This window comes from Apus apus, chromosome 20, assembly GCF_020740795.1.
Source record: "Apus apus isolate bApuApu2 chromosome 20, bApuApu2.pri.cur, whole genome shotgun sequence".
NCBI classification, from domain to species: Eukaryota; Metazoa; Chordata; class Aves; order Apodiformes; family Apodidae; genus Apus; species Apus apus.
This window is the reverse complement of record NC_067301.1, coordinates 6,910,253-6,930,245: the sequence shown is the minus strand read 5'-3', so window position 1 is coordinate 6,930,245 and position 19,993 is coordinate 6,910,253. Positions and strand designations below refer to the sequence as shown.

Here is a 19,993-nt window from a genome sequence, read left to right as displayed (position 1 = left end):
CCCCCCCCCCCCCTTTTTTTTTTTTTTAATTTTTTTGCCCCAAATCCTCCAGTTTCTCCTCACGGGACAGAAATTGCAATTTCCATCCACTTGGTGTCAGCTCCAGCCCCTCTCCGGCCCTTCCATCCATCCCCTCCCCATGGGAGGGGGGGGGTTACACTCACCTCCCTGCAATTAAAACCTTAATTTCCCCGCATTAATGATTGCTGGGTCATGAGTATCCTATAGGATCCATACTGAACCAGCCCCTCTTTTTCAGCTGGAAATCCTGTCGGATGCTGAGTCGGCACCGGGAGCCTTTTAGTGCTTTAAACCTGCTCTTCTCCCCCCCGCATCACCCCCTTCGGGTTAATTAAATCACGCCAATTAGCTCGGAAATGGCTTAAACTCCTGGATGGGGACACTGGGGAATTGAGCCGCGGTGCGTTTAGCGAAGGAGAATTATCGAGCGCTGGGGAATCAGGCTCCGGGGCACTGAGATCCAGGGAATCGGGGCATTGAGATCCAGGGAATCGGGGCATTTAAGGGAAAAGAGAGTTTAACCCCGGGGTATTAAGGGTTGGGGCATTTAGCCCCTGGGCAAGACGCATCGGGGCATTTGGCAGCGGGGGGTGGGGCAGGAGGGAGCTGAGCTCCGGGGTTTGTAGCAGCTTTAGTGCTGGGAGTAAAACTTTGGTGTGTGGAGCAGCCGGCACTGGGGCAGTTAGCTCTGGGGCTTTTAGCTCTGGGGCATTTAGTACTGGGGGATTTAGCACCGGGACATTTCAGCACCGGGGCACTTAGCACTGGGGTTTGTTAGCTCTGGGGCATTTAGTACCGAGGGATTTAGCACCAGGGATTTAGTACCGGGATATTTCAGCACCGGGGTTTATTAGCTCTGGGGCATTTCAGCGCCGGGGCACTTAGCACTGGGGTCTTTATCTCTGGGGCAGTTAGTACCGGGACATTTCAGCACCGGGGATTTAACACCGGGGTATTTAGCTGTGGGGTGTTTAGCATCGAGGCGTTTAGCCCCAGGACGCTGAGCATTTAACCCTGGGGCATTAAGCATCGAGGCATTTAGCACCGGGGTATTTCAGCCCTGGGGCAGGATGCGCTGGTGCGTTTCAGCCCCGGGATGTTTGGGGTTGGGGCATTTAGCACTGGGGTATTTAGCATTCAGCCATTTAGCCCGAAGATGTTCAGCTCTGGGGCTTTAAATGTTGGGGCATTTAGCACTGGGGCATTAAGCATCGGGGCATGTAGCCCTGGGGCACTTAGTGTTGCTTGGGAGGAGGGGGCTGCAAGACTGGGGAGGGGGCTGCAAGACTGGGGGGGCTGCAATGTTGGGGGGGGTCTGGAAGGCGGGGGGGGGGGGTTTTGTAAGGCCGGGGAGGGTGCAATGCTGGAGGGGGCTGCAAGGCTGAGGAGGGGGCTACAGGTCTGGGGGTCTGCAAGACTGGGGAGGGGGCTGCAATGGTGGGGGCTGGGCTGCAATTCGGGGCGTGGGGGGGGCCTACAAGGCTGAGGGGGGGCTGCAACGGACCGGGGAGGGAGCTGCAACTCCAGAGAGGGAGCTGCAGTGCTGAAAGGAGGATTGTAACACCAGGCAGAATCCTCAGGGTTGGAGGGGAGGTTCGTCCCACTGGGGAGAGGGTCCCAGCGCTGGAGAGAGGGCTGGAAAACCAGGGAGAGGGTTGGGACACCAGGGAGTGGGTTGGAACATCAGGGAGAGGGTTGCAGGGCTGGAAGGAGGTGTGCAGGGCTGGAAGGAGGTGTGCAGGGCTGGAAGGAGGTGTGCAGGGCTGGAAGGAGGTTTCCAGCACTGGTGGGGGTGGTTGCAGCACTGGGGAGAGGGTTGCAGAGCTGGTCCCTGCAGGGCCAGGGGATCCCCTCCACCACCTGCTTTTCACCCTGTGGATGCTCAGGCCGGGGTTGCTCCAGCACCAGCCTCCTTCCTCGTCTTCCTCCTCCTCCTCCTCCTCCTCCCCTGCCCAGGCCCAGCTCCTGCAGATCCAGCTCTCCAGCAGGGAGCCGTGGGAACCCCCCGCCATCCCGGCTCCTCCCGCGCCCATCCCGACCTTTCCAGCCGATTCGAAATTCCCTGGAAAGAGAAAAGCGGAATTGACCCAACATTTCCAGCTTCATCTTTTTATTTTTTTTTATTTTTTTTAAAAAAACAACCCAAACCAGCCCGTTTCCCCCCGGCAGGGGCGGGGGGGGCAGGAGGGGCAGCCCGGGCTGGCGCGGGCGAAGCAAAGAATAAAAACCCCCTTGATTACAGCAAAAAAAACCAAACCCCACAACCAAACCCAAAACAAACCCCAACCACACAACCCACCTTGTACAAATACATGATAAGCTTCTCTATTAAATTATTCCGCCCGGCTGGAGCTGGACACCCGCTGCCTTTGATCCAGCCCGTTCCCAGCCCGGGGCTGGGGGTGCCGGAGCCCCCGACGGTAATGGGTGCTGACGGCCCGGAAAAGCCAGACGGGGGCTTCGTTAATGAGGCCTAATGAAGGCAGGGGGCCCCCTGGGGGGGGGGGGGGGGGCTCGGCGGGTTCTGCTGAGCCGGCGGGGTCGGGAGCGCCGGGAGGTGCCCCCGGGGAGGGAGCGGAGCTGGCGCTGCCGGCCCCGGTGCGTCCCTCGGGTTCCGACGGGAAAGGTTTCGTTAGAGAGAATGGCGGGGTGTGGGGTGGGGGGGGGCCTGGGGGGACGCGGAGCAGCCCCTGGGAGCTGGCCAGGAGCTTGCAACAGGTTTGCAAGCGGTTTGCGACAGGCGTGGGATGGGCTTGCAACAGGAGGGCAACGGGTTTGCGGGGGGGGGTTTGCCAGGGTTGGGCTTGCAAGGGGCTCGGGGGGGTTTGCAGCTGGTGGTGGTGGGTTTGCAAGGAGCTTACACCGAGTTTGCAAGGGGTTTGCAAGGGGCTTACACTGAGTTTGCAATGGGTTTGCAAGGGGCTTACACCGAGTTTGCAACGGGTTTGCAAGGGGCTTGCACCGAGTTTGCAGAGAGTTTGCAAGGGGCTTACACCGAGTTTGCAACGGGTTTGCAAGGGGATTATACTGAGTTTGCAATGGGTTTGCAAGGGGCTTACACTGAGTTTGCAAGGGGTTTGCAAGGGGCTTACACCGAGTTGGCAATGGGTTTGCAAGGGGCTTACACCGAGTTTGCAAGGGGTTTGCAAGGGGCTTACACCGAGTTTGCAAGGGGTTTGCAAGGGGCTTACACTGAGTTTGCAAGGGGTTTGCAAGGGGCTTACACTGAGTTGGCAATGGGTTTGCGAAGGGTTTGTGTTGTGCCTACAAGAAGTTTGCAAAGGGTTTGCAACGGGCTTACACTGAATTTGCAGTGGGTTTGCAAGGGGTTTGCAATGGGCTTGCAATGGGTTTACAATAGGCTCGCAATGGGCTTGCAATAAGTTTGCAGTAGGTTTGCAAGGGGTTTGCAACAGGCTCACACTGAGTTTGCAATGGGTTTGCAGTGGGTTTGCAATAGGTTTATGTTGGGTTTACAATAAGTTTGCAGCAGGTTTGCAACAGGCTTACACCGAGTTTGCAATGGGTTTACAATAAGCTTGCTATGGGCTTGCAATAAGTTTGCAGTGGGTTTGCAAGGGACTTACACTGAGTTTGCAGTGGGTTTACAAAGGGTTTGCAACAGGCTTACACTGACTTTGCAATGGGCTTGCAATGGGTTTGTGTTGGACCTACAATAAGTTTGCAAAGGGTTTGCAATGGGCTTACACTGAGTTTGAAATGGGCTTGCAGTGGGTTTGCAGCAGGCTTACAACAGTTGTGCAATGGATTTGCAACAGACTTCCAATGAGCTTGCAAGGGCCTAACAATGAGTTTACAACAGGCTTGGAGGGGCTGGCAATGGGCTTGTACTAGGTTTGCTATAAGCTTGCAACAAGCTTGCAACAGGCATGCAGTGGGCTTACCATAGGCTTGCAATGGGCTTGCCATGAGTTTGCAAGGGTCTTGCAAGGGGTTTACATGGGTCTTGCAAGGGGTTTGCAAGGGGGTTACAGTGGGTTTACAAGGGGTTTACAAGGGCCTTGCAGTGGGTGTCGCAATTAACTTGCAAGGGGTTTACAATGGGTTTACAACAGGATTGCAAGGAGGTGCAGTGGGTGGGCAGGGGGCTTCACCTTCCAAGGGGCTCAGGTTGGGCTTCCCATGGGTTTGCAATGGGCTTCCAAGGAGCCCACAACCAGCTTGCCAGTGGTTTCCACCCTGCAGTGGGCTCCTTGCAGGCTTCCTTGGCCATGCCATGGGCTTGCAACAGGTTTGCAATGGGTTCACACCAGCCATTACAACTGGTTTGCAATTGGTGGACACCATTACAACCAGAGGTCACTCCTCTCCCAACCCTCCCAGTCCTGCTCCTCCCATCGCCCCCTCCCCATTTCAGCCCAAGGTTTGGGACATTTTGGTGCCATCTGATGTCACCTTCAACCTCTGCCAGGGGCCTGGGCTCTGGGCAGAAGGGACCAGCCCCACCAAGAGCAGGAACCACCTCCCTCTGGGGAAACAATCCCACCAAACCCCGTGTCTGATGAGGAATCTCACCTCAATTAACCAAATTAACAGAGGTTGGGGGGGAGGGGGGTGGGATTGCTCCAAAGCACCTCCCAGCTCCACAATGTCCCCTCCCTGGGGCCACCAACTCAGCCCCACGTTGTCCCCCCTGCTCTTCCTGGGGCTTTCCCTTTGGAAAGAAAAATGATAAAAACCGGGCAAAACGAAGCCTTTTTTTCCTTAAACAAGGATTTCTTGCCTCATTCCACACCCTCCTTTATGGCTTTGCCACTTTTTACCTCTTGGGACCGTGTCACGTCGGTACCACCACCCTCCCCGGGGACACTGAACTTCCCTTCCCCAGCATTTTGCCCCAAATTGAGGAAAAAAATGCCCCCGAACCCCCTTATTTTATCATCAAGTCGGTATTGGTGTCTCTCTCTTAACTATTTCTTCAAGGCATCTTCTCTCTTTCCAAGATATGTTCTGAATTTTACATCTTTCTGATGCAAGGTGATCGATTATATCAGCTGTTGTTTTCTGCATCACCTCTTCCAGATGATTTATTGGATCCTTTTCTGCTCTAGATTTGGAATACTGTGCATTTCTGATAGAAAATCCCACGGTTTTGGTCTTTTTCTCTGAAGGAGGCTGCCCTGCCAGTAGGATTTCCCTTTCCATTCCCACTTTTCCCTCTTTCCAGAGGGCTCTGATGGCACTTTCCATCCTTTTTTTTGCCCCGTGGGGGATGTTCAGCATCACCCCCCTCCAAATTATTCCGTGTCCCAAGGTCCCAGTTGCAATGGATCAGGGAGGGAAATGCTCTTTGGCTGGAAATGTCCCCATTTGCAATCCCAAACCCTGGTTGCAGAGGTAGAAGCACCAAGGAGGGATCATTTTGGGATGGAGTAGGAGAAGGCATCGCTCGACTGGTCTGAGAGGTTCCTGGCCCATCCCAAAGCCTTGTTTTCTTTCCTGATATCCAAAATAAGGGAAGAGGAGCTGGGCTTGGAGGGTTTTCACCCACACTGAGCTGTGGTGATTCACCCACCCCACAACCGGTTGCATGGGTACAGTCACCCATGGGTGTGTGGGAACCTCCTGCCTGGATTTGGACCCTTTGTGAAACCTCCTGGAGAACCTGCTCCAGGGATTTGGGTTGTTTCCCTTGGAGTAAAGATGGTATTGCTGGTAGATCGTGGGGAACTTCTCCAGGTTTTGCTTTCCCCCCAAGCCAGAAATACCCACCATGTCCTGCCGAGGAGGAGAAAGCCACTGGGTGGGTCAGGAACTGGCTGAGTGGTTGCATTCAGAGAGGTGGTCAATGGCTCTGTGACCAGATGGAGACCAGGGGTGTTCCTCAGGTTGTGTGCAGAGTGGATGGAAAACAGCCCTGAGGAGAAGGACTTGGGGGTCTTGGGTGATGAGGAGCTCAACATGGGCCAGCACCGTGTGCTGGAGCCCAGAAACCACCCGTGTCCTGGGCTGTGTCACCAGCAGGGCCAGGGAGGGGATTGTCCCCTCTGCTCTGGTGAGACCCCCCTGCAGGGCTGGGGCCAGTTCTAGGGTCCCCAACACAAGAAGGACGTGGAGCTGCTGGAGAGAGTCCAGAGGAGGCCCCGGAGATGATGGGAGGGCTGGAGCAGCTCTGCTCTGGAGCCAGGCTGGGAGAGTTGGGGTGTTCAGCCTGGAGAAGAGAAGGCTCCAGGGAGACCTGAGAGCAGCTTCCAGTGCCTGGAGGGGCTCCAGGAAAGCTGGGGAGGGACTTGGGACAAGGGCAGGGAGGGATGGGATGAGGGGGAATGGATTAAAACTGGAAGAGGGGAGATTTAAGTTGGACATGAGGAGGAAATTCTGTGCTGTGAGGGTGGTGAGAGCCTGGCCCAGGTTGCCCAGGGAAGCTGTGGCTGCCTCATCCCTGGCAGTGTTGAAGGGCAGGTTGGATGGGGCTTGGAGCAACCTGGGCTGGTGGGAGGTGTCCCTGCCCATGCAGGGGGTTGGAACTGGATGATCTTTAAGGTCCCTTCCAACCCAAACCCTTCCATGATCCTGTGCTTCACACCAAGGGCTCTGCTCTGTCCCTTCTTGCTGCTGGACATTGGCAGCTGCTCAGTGGGGTCAGTGAGGATGGTTTGGGTTGGGGGTGGGGTGGGTTATTATTTACATTAAATTTCTCCTGCTCAGTGCAAAGGGCTGGAAAATGGGAAGTGACAGCTCTGCTGGTGCCCTGGCCTCCAGCCAACCTGTTGAGCTGAACTAATGTCCATTGTTGGAGGTTACCCAGGCTCGTCTCGGGTTTGTGGCTCCACAGTTATTAAATGTAAAGGAGAAGGGAGGAAGGGCTGGAACCCTCCAGGTCCTGCATCTCCAGGGGCTTTTGTTTCCCCACGTTACGGAGAAGTTGAATTGGAATTGAGGTTGTGTGAAGGTAGGTTTGGATTTTCAGGCAGGTTCGGCACCGTCCTCTTTGGGAACATCCTCCAGGTGGCTGTGGTTGGGGTGACATCCTCCCCCTCCTCAGCATCCCCCAGCCCAGCTCCCCCATTGCTCCCAACATGCATTGACCTGGGCATCATGGTGATCTCATGTGGGTCCTCCACTTTGTCCCCAAGCTGTTCAGATCATCCCAAGTAGGTGGCACCAACCCAGTGTCTTGACTGGCCATGCTCTTAATGTCAAAAGCGTGTTGGAAACACCATCGTGCTCCTCAGGAGGAGAGTTGTCACCTTCCCTGGTCATGGGGTGTGACTTCTGGTCAGAAGAGAAAGCTTGGTTGATATCTCAACCTCTTTTCTCTTGTCCTTCTCCATGGACCAGCCTGGTTCATCCAACCCTACGTTATTCACATCTTTCCCTGGAGAGCACAGGAACTTCAGGCTGCCTCCAAAGGAAGGAAAATCTGTTTCAAAGGGGAGGAAAAGGAAGAATCCAAGTGATAGACAAATAATCACTGTCCAGGAGAGCAAAGCAGGAGGATGTGACTCCATGGAACAGTGGTGGGAATGGGGTTGAGTCTGGCCTGGGACTGTGTATCCAACTCATCCAACCCACAGTGCTCTTGGTGTGAGCAAGAGATGAAGGTCTTGGTGTAAACAAGTGAGGTGGGTCTTGGTGTGAGCAAGAGATGAAGGTCTTGGTACAAACAAGTGAGGTGGGTCTTGGTGTGAGCAAAAGATGAAGGTCTTGGTGTAAACAAGAGATAAGGGTCTTGACATGAGCAAGAGATGAAGGTCTTGGTGTAAACAAGTGATGAAGGGCTTGGTGTGGGCAAGAGATCCAACAAAGCTGGGCTGGAGAACCAGAGCTGTGAAAAGGAGGAGCTGGAGCTGCTGTTGGAGATAAAACCAGGTTGGAGATCTTGATTATGTTGGGTGGACCAAGCTGCATGCAAAGCCAGGAGAAATTTGCATTGGGAGCTCCACAGCTTTGCATGCTCCCAGGTCTCATTTGCATGCAACACGGAGCAGAGCAGAGAGGCTCTGTGGCCCACGTGGGTTTCACATCAGCTGGAAATGAAGCTGGAGGAGAAACTCACCTGGCAACATCTCTGCACTGGGGGAAGCAAGGAGGAAGAGCTGCATGGCCAGACCCTCCCCGTTGCTCCTGAGGTGACCAAACTTTTGGCCCTCAAATCTGTTCATAGAGCAAAGAGGATCTGAGCTGGTGGAAGACTTTGTGTCAATGATCTCAAGGTGGCTAAAAACCATCCTGTTGGAGGGGAGCTGAGATGGGCTGGGCAGGGCTGCCTGGCTCCAGCCAAGCCCCTGCTCTGTCCCCTGCTGCAGGAGATATGGGAAGAATATTGGAGCATCATCCATGAAGGTCTTGGAGGGGAGAGCTTAAACCTGGCTTTGGTTTGGGGTGGGATGCACATGGTATGTCTGGGTAGAGCAGCTGGAGGTGACACCACACTTTTTTTGCCCTAGAATGGCCTGATGTGCCCCAAAACAACAGGAAATCAGGCTGGAACCAGCTAGGGGACATGGTCATCCACCCAGAGACCCTGATGCTCAGTATCTAGACACGATGGACAAGAGATGCATGCCCAGGTAACTCCATCCTCATCATGCCAGTAGCAGCCAATGTCCAAGCCCATCCCACCCAGGCCTGGCTTGGGTCCCAAATCCTCCCTTCACCTTCTGCAACTGGAGAAAAGAGGTGGAATCTGGAACAGTTCCCACCAGCCCTGGCTCATTGCCATGCTGAATAACCTGGGAGGAGCTCACTGCCCTTCCCAAGATCCAAGTGGATCATTTCTGGTGGCTGGTGGGACCATCCAGGAGGTGATCAAAGGAGAAGTTCCTGGTGATCAGCAGCAACAGGGGGCTTGCAGCATTAGAGCTGAACTCTGGGCACACTAAGATTTTGAAGGTGATTGTACCCAAACCATAGATGAGTCCACTTGGGGGCTGGGGGTTTGCAGCTCCCTGATGCCATCTGATAGTGGGATGACCAAGAGCCATCATGGTGGGCTTCAAAGTCCACTCCAACCTGCTATTAACTAGCAGCACCCCTTCAACCCTGCTCTAGAAAATGGTTTGGGGTTTTTTTTTGCAAAGTTGGGTGGTTTCTCCAGCAAAACATCTCCCTGGGAGCTGGCCAGGAGCTGGGCAAGGGGCTGCAGAGCATCTCCAGGAGTAGGAGCATCACCATGCATCCTGGAGAACCATCACCATGCATCCTGGAGAACCATCACCATGCATCCTGGAACATCACTGTGCATCCCAGAGCATCACCATGGATCTCCAGCCATGATGAGGAGCACAGAGAAGACATGGGATTGCTGCTCACTGCAAGAAACACCCCGTGTCTGCAGGGAAAAACCCTCCTTCAATTTCTCCACCAAGGAGTTGAGGGACTTTTAGCTCCTGAACCTCATGGTGATGAAGGTTCAGCATCAACGTGGGTTTTTCCTGAGATGATAGATAAACCAAGGGGCATTTTGGTGCAGGAGGGACTATTTTTCCTGTGTTACCATAGAATCAGGAACCACAAGGGCAGGTTGGATGGGGCTTGGAGCAACCTGGGCTGGTGGGAGGTGTCCCTGCCCATGCAGGGGGGCTGGGACTGGATGATCTTTAAGGTCTTCCAACCCAAACCATTCCATGATTCTATGATTCTTGATACATACCCACATATACAGGTTAAAAAACATATATATCTTTATATCTGATGCATAAAGTCACACGTATGTACCTGGTTTTTTATATAAACCACAAAATGATCCATTTCTACCCCTTTTTTTCCTGCAAAGGGGGTGGTTGGAGAAAGGAGAACCCAGCCCCAAGCTGAGCTGCCTCCAGTTCAATCCCCCACCAGCCCCTCAGGAAGAACAGGCTCGTTACTTGTTCCAGGACAAAATAAAACTGCAGATGCTGGAAAATATTTCCAGCTGGGCCACGTGTCCCTCAAGTCCCCTCCCACCAGGTTTCCTTCTTAGTCCAGGTTTGTCTGAATCTCAATCCATCAAGGTGTCCTCAACCATCCTCCTACAGCTTTTTGAGATCAGTTTTGTTAGATTTAAGATGCAATTATGGTTTGTGGTGGGTTTCTTTTCTGCCTGGCAATGGGAAAGCAGAGCTGGGAATAGATGTGGATGCTAGAAATCCAGCAGCATTTGTGTTTTTCATGCTAAATAAGAGCAGATCCCACAGGAACACGTGCAGATGGGTTGGGAATGTCTCCAGAGATGGAGCCTCCACAACCTCCCTGGGCAGCCTGTCCCAGGGCTCTGTCACCCTCAGAGTAAAGAAGTTCCTTGTGTTTAGATGGAACTTCCCATGTTCATGTTTGTGCCCATGACCTCTTGTCCTGCCATGGGGCACCACAGAAAAAAGCCTGGCCCCTCCTCCTGACACCCTTGGAGTATTGATCAGCATTGAGAAGATCTTCCTCAGTCTTCTCCTCTCCAGACTCAAAAGCCCCAAGCCCCTCAGCCTTTCCTCATAAGAGATGTTCTAGTCCTCTAATCATCTCCATAGGTCTTTGTTGTCCCCTCTCCAGTAGCTCCTTGTCCTTCATGAACTGGGGAGCCCAGAGCTGGACCCAGTGCTCCAGATGGGGCCTCACCAGGGCAGAGCAGAGGGGCAGGAGAACCTCCCTTGACCTGCTGGCCAGGCTCTTCTTGATGCTCTCAGGAGACCATTGGCCTTCTTGGCCACAGGGGCACGTTGCTGTCTCATGGTCACCCTGTTGTCCACCAGAACCCGGAGGTCCTTCTCCCCAGAGCTGCTCTCCAGCAGCTCAGCCCCAGCCTGTGCTGATCCATGGGCTTGTTCCTCCCCAGATGAAGAACTTCACACTTGTGATTGTTGAATTTCATTATGTTTCTCCCTGCCCAACTCTCCAGCCTGTCCAGGTCACCCTGGATGGCAGCACAGACTTCTGGTGGAAGAAAAATCACCCCAGATTTGCAAAAATAGGGTCATAAAGTTCCAAATTGGTCTCCCAGGCCTGCAAATTAGGGTTCCAGGTTTGCAAAAAGCCACCCCAGGTTGAAGAAAAGGCCCCTCAGCTTTGCAAAATGGGGCTCAAGGTTTGCACAGAGGGGTCTTGGATTGCAAAATGAGACCCCAGATTAAGAAAAGGGACCCCAGGTTAGAAAAAAGGATCCCTAAGTTTAAGAAAAGTCCCTCTAGGTTTGCAAGCCAGGGTCAAGAAGCTGAAAATGGGACCCCAGGTGTAAGAAAAATCACCCCAGGTTTGCAAAATAGGGTCATGAAGCTTCAAACTGGGGTCCCAGGTTTGCAAAAAGCCACCCCAGGTTGAAGAAAAGGCCCCTCAGGTTTGCAAAATGGGGCTCAAGGTTTGCACAGAGGGGTCTTGGTTACACAATGGGACCCCAGATGTAGGTAAAAGGACCCCAAGATTGAAAAAGGGATCCCCAAGTTTAAGAAAAGTCCCCCCAGGTTTGCAAACCAGGGTCATGAAGTTGAAAATGGGGTCCCAGGTTTGCAGAAGGGGTCCCAGGTGTAAGAAAAAATAACCCAGGTTTGCAAAATAGGGTCATAAAGTTCCAAATTGAGGTCCCAGGTTTGCAAAAAGCCACCCCAGGTTGAAGAAAAGGCCCCCCAGCTTTGCAAAATGGGGCTCAAGGTTTGCACAGAGGGGTCATGATTACAAAATGGGACCCCAGAGGTAAGGAAAAAGGACTCCAGGTTTGCAAAAAGGATCCCAAAGTTTTGGAAAAGTCCCCCCAGGTTTGCAAACCAGGGTCATGGACTTGAAAATGGGGTCCTAGGTTTGCAGAAGGGGTCCCAGGTGTAAGAAAAGCCCCCTCAGGTTTGCAAAATGGGTCCCAGATTTGCACAGAGGGGCCTGGGGTGGGAAAATTGGACCCCAGATGGAGGAAAAAGGACCCCAAGATTGAGAAAAGGATCTCAAAGTTTAAGAAAGTCCCCCCAGGTTTGCAAACCAGGGTCATGAAGTTGAAAATGGGGTCCCAGGTTTGCAGAAGGGGTCCCAGGTGTAAGAAAAGGTCCCTCAGGTTTGCAAAATGGGGCTTAAGGTTTGCACAGAGGGGTCTTGGGTTGGAAACTGGAACCCCAGAGATAGCAAAAGTAACACCAGGTTGGCAAAAAGGATCCTCAAATTTAAGAGAAGTGCCCCAGGTTTGCAAACCAGAGTCATAAAGTTCCAAATTGGGGTCCCAGGTCTGCAAATTAGGATCCCAGGTCTGCAAATTGGGGTTCCAGGTTTGCAAAAGCCACCCCAGGTTGAAGAAAAGGCCCCTCAGGTTTGCAAAATGGGGCTCAAGGTTTTGCACAGAGGGGTCTTGGTTACACAATGGGACCCCAGATGTAGGTAAAAGGACCCCAAGATTGAAAAAGGGATCCCCAAGTTTAAGAAAAGTCCCCCCAGGTTTGCAAACCAGGGTCATGAAGTTGAAAATGGGGTCCCAGGTTTGTGAAAGGGTCCCAGGTGTAAGAAAAGCCCCCTCAGGTTTGCAAAATGGGTCCCAGATTTGCACAGAGGGGCCTGGGGTGGGAAAATGGGACCCCAGATGGAGGAAAAAGGACCCCAAGATTGAGAAAAGGATCTCAAAGTTTAAGAAAGTCCCCCCAGGTTTGCAAACCAGGGTCATGAAGCTGAAAATGGGGTCCCAGGTTAGCAGAAGGGGTCCCAGGTGGAAGAAAAGCCCCCTCAGATTGGCAAACCAGGGTCATGAAGTTGAAAACAGGGTCCCAGGTTTACAGAAGGGGTCCCAGGTTTGCAGAAGGGGTCCCAGGTTGAAGAAAATTCACCCCCACTTTTGCAAAATGGGGCCATCAAGCACCAAACTGGGGTTCCAGGTGGGCGCGGAGCTGCGGGCGACCTGCCCGTCCCGTGCGGGAACGTCCCTTCAGCCTCTAAATCCCTCTTAAAAATCCCCAAATCCCAGTTTTGGGAAGTGAGTTCCCTGGCAGCAACCCCTCCATTCGTGGCTCAGGGGTGATTTTTGATCCCTGTGGGATTTTTTGCCCCCAGCTAATCTGCTGGTGACCTGATCCCCAGGCTGGGATTTCAGCCAAAAAAAACCCCAAGAAGGGGTGGGGGAAAAAGAACCAAAAATCCCCATTTGGAGCAGAGAAGTGTTTTCTGGGGCCAGTTACACCCCAAAACCCATGTGATCTCCCAAGATACCCAGTTTTATAACAGAATACCCCCCCAAAAATCAATTTTTGCAACATGAGGGCCCCCAATAAACCTATTTTTGAGGCAGGGGGTGCCCCAAGAGACCCGTTTTAGCCTGTTTATCCTATTTTTGCCACCCTCCCCAATCCTCCCCCAAGTCTTATTTTTTTTGTATTCACCAAGAGAGCCAGTTTTGCACTGTGGGGTCTCCCAAAACTGATTTTTGCCATCTGGGATCCCCCCCCCAAAAAAAAAAAGATCAAATGTAGCACCGAATTCTCCAATAACCCCATTTTCACAGTGTTGGGGCCCCTCATGAGCCCATTTTTGTCACTCTGGGTCCCCCACAGGACCTACTTTTGCAGCCCTGTGTGTGTGTGTCCAGTTTTTCCCCGTGTCCCCCCCCAAAAGAGCTGGTTTTGCATCACAGGGGTCCCCCAAAAACCTCCTTTTTTGCCCTGCATCACCCCCAAACCTGGTTTTAGTGTTGGGGTCCCCCCAACACACCCAGGTTTTGCACCGTGGGGGTTCCCCAAGAAATGCTTTTCTTTGGCAGCAGAGGATCCCCTCCCTCCCCAGACACATTTTTGCATTGGGGTCCCCCCCAAAATGGTAATTTGGCTGGGGGGGGTTGCACCAAAACACCCCTTTTTGCATCACGGAGTCTCTCAAGAAGCCTCTGTTTTTGCAGCATGAGATTTCACCCCAAAACCCAAAGTTTGCAGCAATGGGGTCCCCCAAGACACCTATTTTTGCAGCACAGGATCCCCCACCAGACCCATTTTTTTCATCGTTCAGGTCCTCTCCCCCCTTTTATTTTTTTGCAGTGTGGGGACCTCCCCAAACCCTCATTTTTTTAGCCAAATATCCCCCAATAAACCTATTTTTGCATCAGTGGACCAAATTTTAGACCAAATTTTGCCCCAATCCATCTATTTTTCCAGCATTGGGGGAGACCCAGCAGTTGGGGGGGTGCCCAGGAAGCCCAAAACCAAAGTCTGGATGCCCAGAAAAATGGTGGAAAACGGGCAAAATTTGTTGTTTGGCTGGAAGAACAATGCAAAAATCTAAAGAAATGATCAATTGTATGAAAATGAAAAGGTGGGAAAGGAAGTGGGGGAAGAGTAAAACGGTGCAAAGATGAGAAGGATAAACCAGTGCAAAAACAGAGGGGGGCAAAAATGAAATGATGCAAAGAGAAATCCAGTAAATAAAAGTAAACTAATGGGAAGATAAAGGGATGGCCAATTAAACTAATGCAAAAATAAAGCTGATAAATTAAATAATATATAATACAAACCCCAAATAGGGCCAAAAAAGCCCCTCGTGCCCAAGTAAAGTCCTGCAAAAGTAAAAATAAGAAATTAAATAATAAAGTTGCAAAACATGAACTCAAACTAATGCAGAAGGAAACCAGTGGCCAAATAGAAATGTAATGAGTGGGTGAGAGAAAGAAGGAGGGAGGGAGGAAGGAAGGAAGGAAGGAAGGAAGGAAGGAAGGAAGGAAGGAAGGAAGGAAGGAAGGAGAGGGAAAGAAGAAAGAAGGAAAGAAGGAAGGAAGAAGGAAGGAGAGGGAAAGAAGAAAGAAGGAAAGAAGGAAGGAAGAAGGAAAGAGAAGGAAAGAAGAAAGAAGGAAGAAGGAAAGAAGGAAGGAAAGAAAAGAAGGAAAGAAGGAAAGAAAAAAGGAAAGAAAAGAAGGAAAGGAAAGAACAAAGGAAGGAAAGAAGGAGGGAAAGCAAAGAAGAAAAGAATAAAAGAAAGAAGGAAAGAAAAGAAGGAAAGAAGGAATAAAAGAAGGAAGGAAAGAAGGAAAGAGAGAAGGAAAGAATAGAAGGAAAGAAGGAAAGAAAGAAAAAAGAAAAAAGAGAAACAAATGAAAATAGAAAAGAAAGAAAAGAAAGAAAATAAGAAAGGGAAGGGAAGGGAAGGGAAGGGAAGGGAAGGGAAGGGAAGGGAAGGGAAGGGAAGGGAAGGGAAGGGAAGGGAAGGGAAGGGAAGGGAAGGGAAGGGAAGGGAAGGGAAGGGAAGGGAAGGGAGAAAGAAAAAGAAAGAAGGAAAGAAGGAAAGAAGGAAAGAGAAAGAAAGAAAGAAAGAAAGAAAGAAAGAAAGAAAGAAAGAAAGAAAGAAAGAAAGAAAGAAAGAAAGAAAGAAAGAAAGAAAGAAAGAAAGAAAGAAAGAAAGAAAGAAAGAAAGAAAGAAAGAAAGAACCAATCTCAAAATAATATAAAAATAAAGAAATAATTTAAAAAAAAATTACAAAGAAAGACATAAAATAAGAAATAATATAATAAAGCCAGAAAGAATATGAAAAAATCATGTCAAATTGAAAGAAGGCAAAAAGGAAAAGAAGACCCTAATCAAAGTGATCATCTTTATCACTTCCCTGTGCCCCCTCCACGTGCTCCCACGCCGGGATCCCGGCTCGGGCGGGAATGACTCCGGAGCGGATGCAGAGCCCCCCTGGGGGGGTCCTGGCTTTGTTCCCCCCCCTCCAGCCTCGCCGGTCGCCCCGCGGGGGGTTGTTTGGCCTTTCCTCAATTCAATAAACACAGTTTTTTTCCCACCTTCTGGAATTTTCCTGACCCCGCGAACGGCCCCGGTTGGGTTTGACTTTATTATTTCGCCGAGGTCGGCGATTCCGGGAAGAGGGAAAACAAAAAAGGCTTGGAAAAAAACCCCAACCACAACCCACCCCCAAATCCTTGGACGTCAGGTGACGGTGGGGAATAATATCCAAAAAAATGTTAATGCTGGAAAAAAATAAAAATTCCCTGGTGGATTAAAGCTGGTCTGGAAAGGCCTTTCCTGGCGACGCGGGGGATTCTGCGGCTCCCGCTGCCCGGCTCCGCTGGGATGCTGGGAGGAAGATCCCCCCCCCTGAAAAAAAATAACCCACCTGGCTTGAATTTTCCAAGATTTTGGAAAATCCTCGAGCCCCTCCCAAACAAAAACTCCCTTTCAGTGGTGCTCCAAGGGCTGGTGGCTGGAGCTACGAGTGTCCCGGGTTGGCGCGGCCTCGGTCTTCGTCCCGTCACGACTTTCCCGGCGCTGGGAGTTTTGGCTCCTTGGGAAAAAGGGGCTGAAAATAGAAAGTGTTTGGGTTGAAAATATTCACATTTCTTGTCAGTTATTTATTGAGGATATTTATTAATTGTCTTTCTTCTCTTTGTAGTTACAGAATATTGTATTATATTAATATATAATAATACCTACTAATTGCATCGTCGTCTAATAGATCCTATTGCATTATATTGATATTACATTTACTATATTATATCACATTATATTGCATTAAATTACATTATATTAAGTTATATTACACTATATTAAATTACATCCCATTATATTCAATGACATTCCATTATATTCAATTATATTCCATTCCATTATATTTATTATACTGCATTTTAATAATACAGCACAGTGTATGGTTCTATGTTATATTTATCCCACCACAGGTTATATTCCACACCATAATATCTTAATTTATAGAAAATGTTACACTTACAGAATATATTACATTTATTTATTTCTCATTTTGCACCTTCCTGCTGCAAAAAAGGACCCTGAGCCCCTCATATCTTTAGATCCATATCTAAAATGTTCACCTTTCTAATGCAAAAAAGACCCCACCCCTATATATTATATATATGTTTTACATAATTTTGCAGCTTTCAGGTGCAAAAAAGACCCCTAAACCTCCTTATGTATGTTTTTGCAGCTTTTTTTGGCACAAAAACGACCTCAAAACTCCCCACAAATCTATTTCTATATACAAATTCACAGCTTGGGAGAGCAAGAAAGCCCCTGAACCTCTGAGATATATTTAAATGTATTGATTTTTGCAGCTTTTGAATGCAAAGAAAGACCCCAACCATCCCGTATATGCATTTATATATTCATTTTTGGGTGCAAAAAAGACCTCCAGTCCCCCTATTTATCTCTGTATATGAGCAATTCTGCAGGTTTATAGTGCAAAAAAGACCCTTGAACCCCCCCAATATATCCATAGGGGATTTGTATATGAAATATGTTATATAATTTATATATAAATATTATATACACTAAACATTGTATGTGAATAATAAATATTCTATATATAATCCATAGGGAATTGGCCTAAGGTTCCCTTGACTCATCCCAAACCAGCATCCTTGATTTTTCCTCCCTAAGGAAAAAACCCCCTCCCATGTGCTTCTTCCTTGCCCTGGGAATAAAACTCTCCCAGATGTTCCCAGATCCAGATGTTAATGAACTTCCAGTGGATGCCAACCAGCGATTTTCCCACATTTTTGGGAAAAAACATGACATTTGGGGGCAAAAACCCTCCCCGCAGACTCGTGTTCGTTGTCGTTTGTTCCCTTTACTTTCTTGCTCCTTTCTCCCGGATTTATTTTCCCACCTTCCCGACTTCCTTTGGAAAGGAATCTTGGGGATGGAGTGGGAAACTAAAAGAGCGTTTCGTGTCTACAAAAGTCCTACAGGGGATCTTTTTTTGGGTGTTGTGGGTTTTTTTTTTTGGTGGGACACCGGGTTTTGGGCACGGAGGTGCCGGGATTTACGGCCCCGAGTTGGATTCGGAGCCGCGATGGAAAATTACCGGCGGGTGAACAAAGAAATCCGGGATTTGGGAATAAACAGGCGGGCCAGGAAGCTGGGAGGAAACCTTGGGCAGGGGAAGGGAAGAGAGAGAAAAGCCGGCGCCGTGGGGGGTGGTGAAAATACCCCCCGGGGGGGGGGACAGGCCGTGGGAAAGGGGGCGCGGGGCTTCCAGCCCCCCAGGACCCCCAGGCACCTTCCTGCTCCGCGGCGTCGGCACCGGGGGCGTCACCCCAAGAGCTGCCAGGGGTTGGGGGCGTCTGGGGGGCAAAGGGGGGGCTGCTCCTGCCCTGGGTTTGCCCAGCATCATCTCGTGGTCAACAGTGAGTGTGCAAGGAGAGAGACTGGAGTGGGAGCAAGTGTGGAAGGGGAGTGAGACTGGAAGGGGAGTGAGACTGGAATGGGAGCAAGTGTGCAAGGGGAGTGAGACTGGAATGGAACAAGTATGGAAGGGGAGTGAGACTGGAATGGGAGCAAGTGTGCAAGGGGAGTGAGACTGGAATGGGAGTGAGACTGGAATGGAACAAGTGTGGAAGGGGAGTGAGACTGGAAGGGGAGCAAGTGTGCAAGGGGAGTGAGACCGGAATGCGAGCAAGTGTGGAAGGGGAGTGAGACTGGAATGGGAACAGGTGTGCAAGGGAAACAAGCCTGCAAAGGCAGCAGGTGGGGGTCCCTCCTCAAAACGTGCTCCAGAACATCTGCTGGTCACCCCATGGCTGTTCTTCACCTCACAAATGTGCTCCACCCCCTCAACGCCTTTCACCCCCTGCATGTTCTGCACCCCGTGGATGTCCTTCAGCCCACAGCTGTGCTTCACACCATGTGAATGTTCTCCATGTGACCTTCTCCACCCTGCAAATGTCCTTCACCCCATGGGTGTCATTCATCCCATTAATGTCTTCCATCTCCTGGGTGTCCTTCACCCCATCAATGTCCTTCACCCCATGGATGTGCTTCACCCCATGGATGTGCTTCACCCCATGGATGTCCTTCATCCAATGAATGTCCTTCACCACATCAATGTCCTTCATCCCACGAATGTCCTTCATCCAATGAATGTCCTCCACCACATCAATGTCCTTCATCCCACGAATGTCCTTCATCCAATGAATGTCCTTCACCACATCAATGTCCTTCATCCCACGAATGTCCTTCATCCAATGAATGTCCTTCACCCCATGGATGTCCTTCATCCCATGAATGTCCTTCACCCCATGAATGTCCTTCACCACATCAATGTCCTTCACCCCATGGATGTCCTTCATCCCATGAATGTTCTTTCACCCCATGAGTGTCCTTCATCCCATTAATGTCTTCCATCCCAAGAATGTCCTTCATCCCATGAATGTCCTTCACCCCATGGATGTCCTTCCTTCTCCCATGGACCCCACAACCCACCGGGAAATGGCCCCTCTCAGTGTCAGGAGCTCCCCAGGCTCTTGATCCTCCTCTTGCATCCTGCCAGGAGCCCGACGTGCCGGAGCAAAGCGCCGCTGCCCTCCCCATCACCCACCACCCAGCAACGGGCCCTGGCGATTGCAGCAGGAGGGAACAAGCCCCAGCCTGACCCCCTCACCCCCCAAAAAAATGTTGGGGCTCCCATGGACAAGCAGGAGGGCAGGTCCCAGCAGCTCCAGGAGGGATCAGGTTCAAGTGGCTGCTGCCAGGATTTGACCTCGGATTTGGGAAATGTGGGGGGTGTGTGTGTCTGTGTGTGATTTTTTGCTGCCTTTGTAATTTCTTGGGGGGGTCCAATGGGGTTGGGGGGGGGGGAGACACCCCTAAAATATTGACACCCCCCCCCCGATGAGCTGAGAATGGGGGAGAGGAGGTAAAAATAACCCAGCACTGCAGGGCGGGGGTGGGCAGGGGGTAATTCCAAAACCACAGGAATTTGGGAGGCTAAAAATTAAAGGAGGGATGAAAGTGGGTGCGTGGGAACCCGACAAGCCCCGGCAGGATCCCGGCCTGACCCGGCTCTGACATCCCAAAATAATCTGGATCCATCCGACCGGCATCACTCCCCATCCCGGAGCGCTCGGCTTGGCTCAGCCCCCCAAAATCTGGGGCTGGAAGAGCCTGGAGGAGCCCAGCGGGGAGGTGGTGGTGTTTGGTTTCTTTTTGGACGCCCAGGTTCTCTGGGATGCTCCGAGCAGCCCCCACCCCCGGCGCGGCGGCCGCGGGGCCGGTTTTCCCGCGTGCCGGGACGTGCCGGGGAGCTCTGGCTTTTCCAGCACTTTCCTGCCTCCCTTGGATCCTGTGCAAAGAATCTGGT

The 19,993-nt window shown here is 51.1% G+C and overlaps 1 protein-coding gene across 1 annotated transcript in view; it reads right to left on the bottom strand.

Annotated features, from left to right (window-relative positions):
- Window positions 1-18,983, bottom strand: part of HSPG2 (heparan sulfate proteoglycan 2) — a 55,345-nt gene extending 36,362 nt beyond the window's left edge. The window contains 2 exon segments of the mRNA XM_051637685.1: window positions 2,061-2,083; window positions 18,538-18,983. Coding sequence (XP_051493645.1) covers window positions 2,061-2,083; window positions 18,538-18,983 — 469 coding nt within the window.
- Between the last annotated feature and the right edge of the window lie 1,010 nt (window positions 18,984-19,993).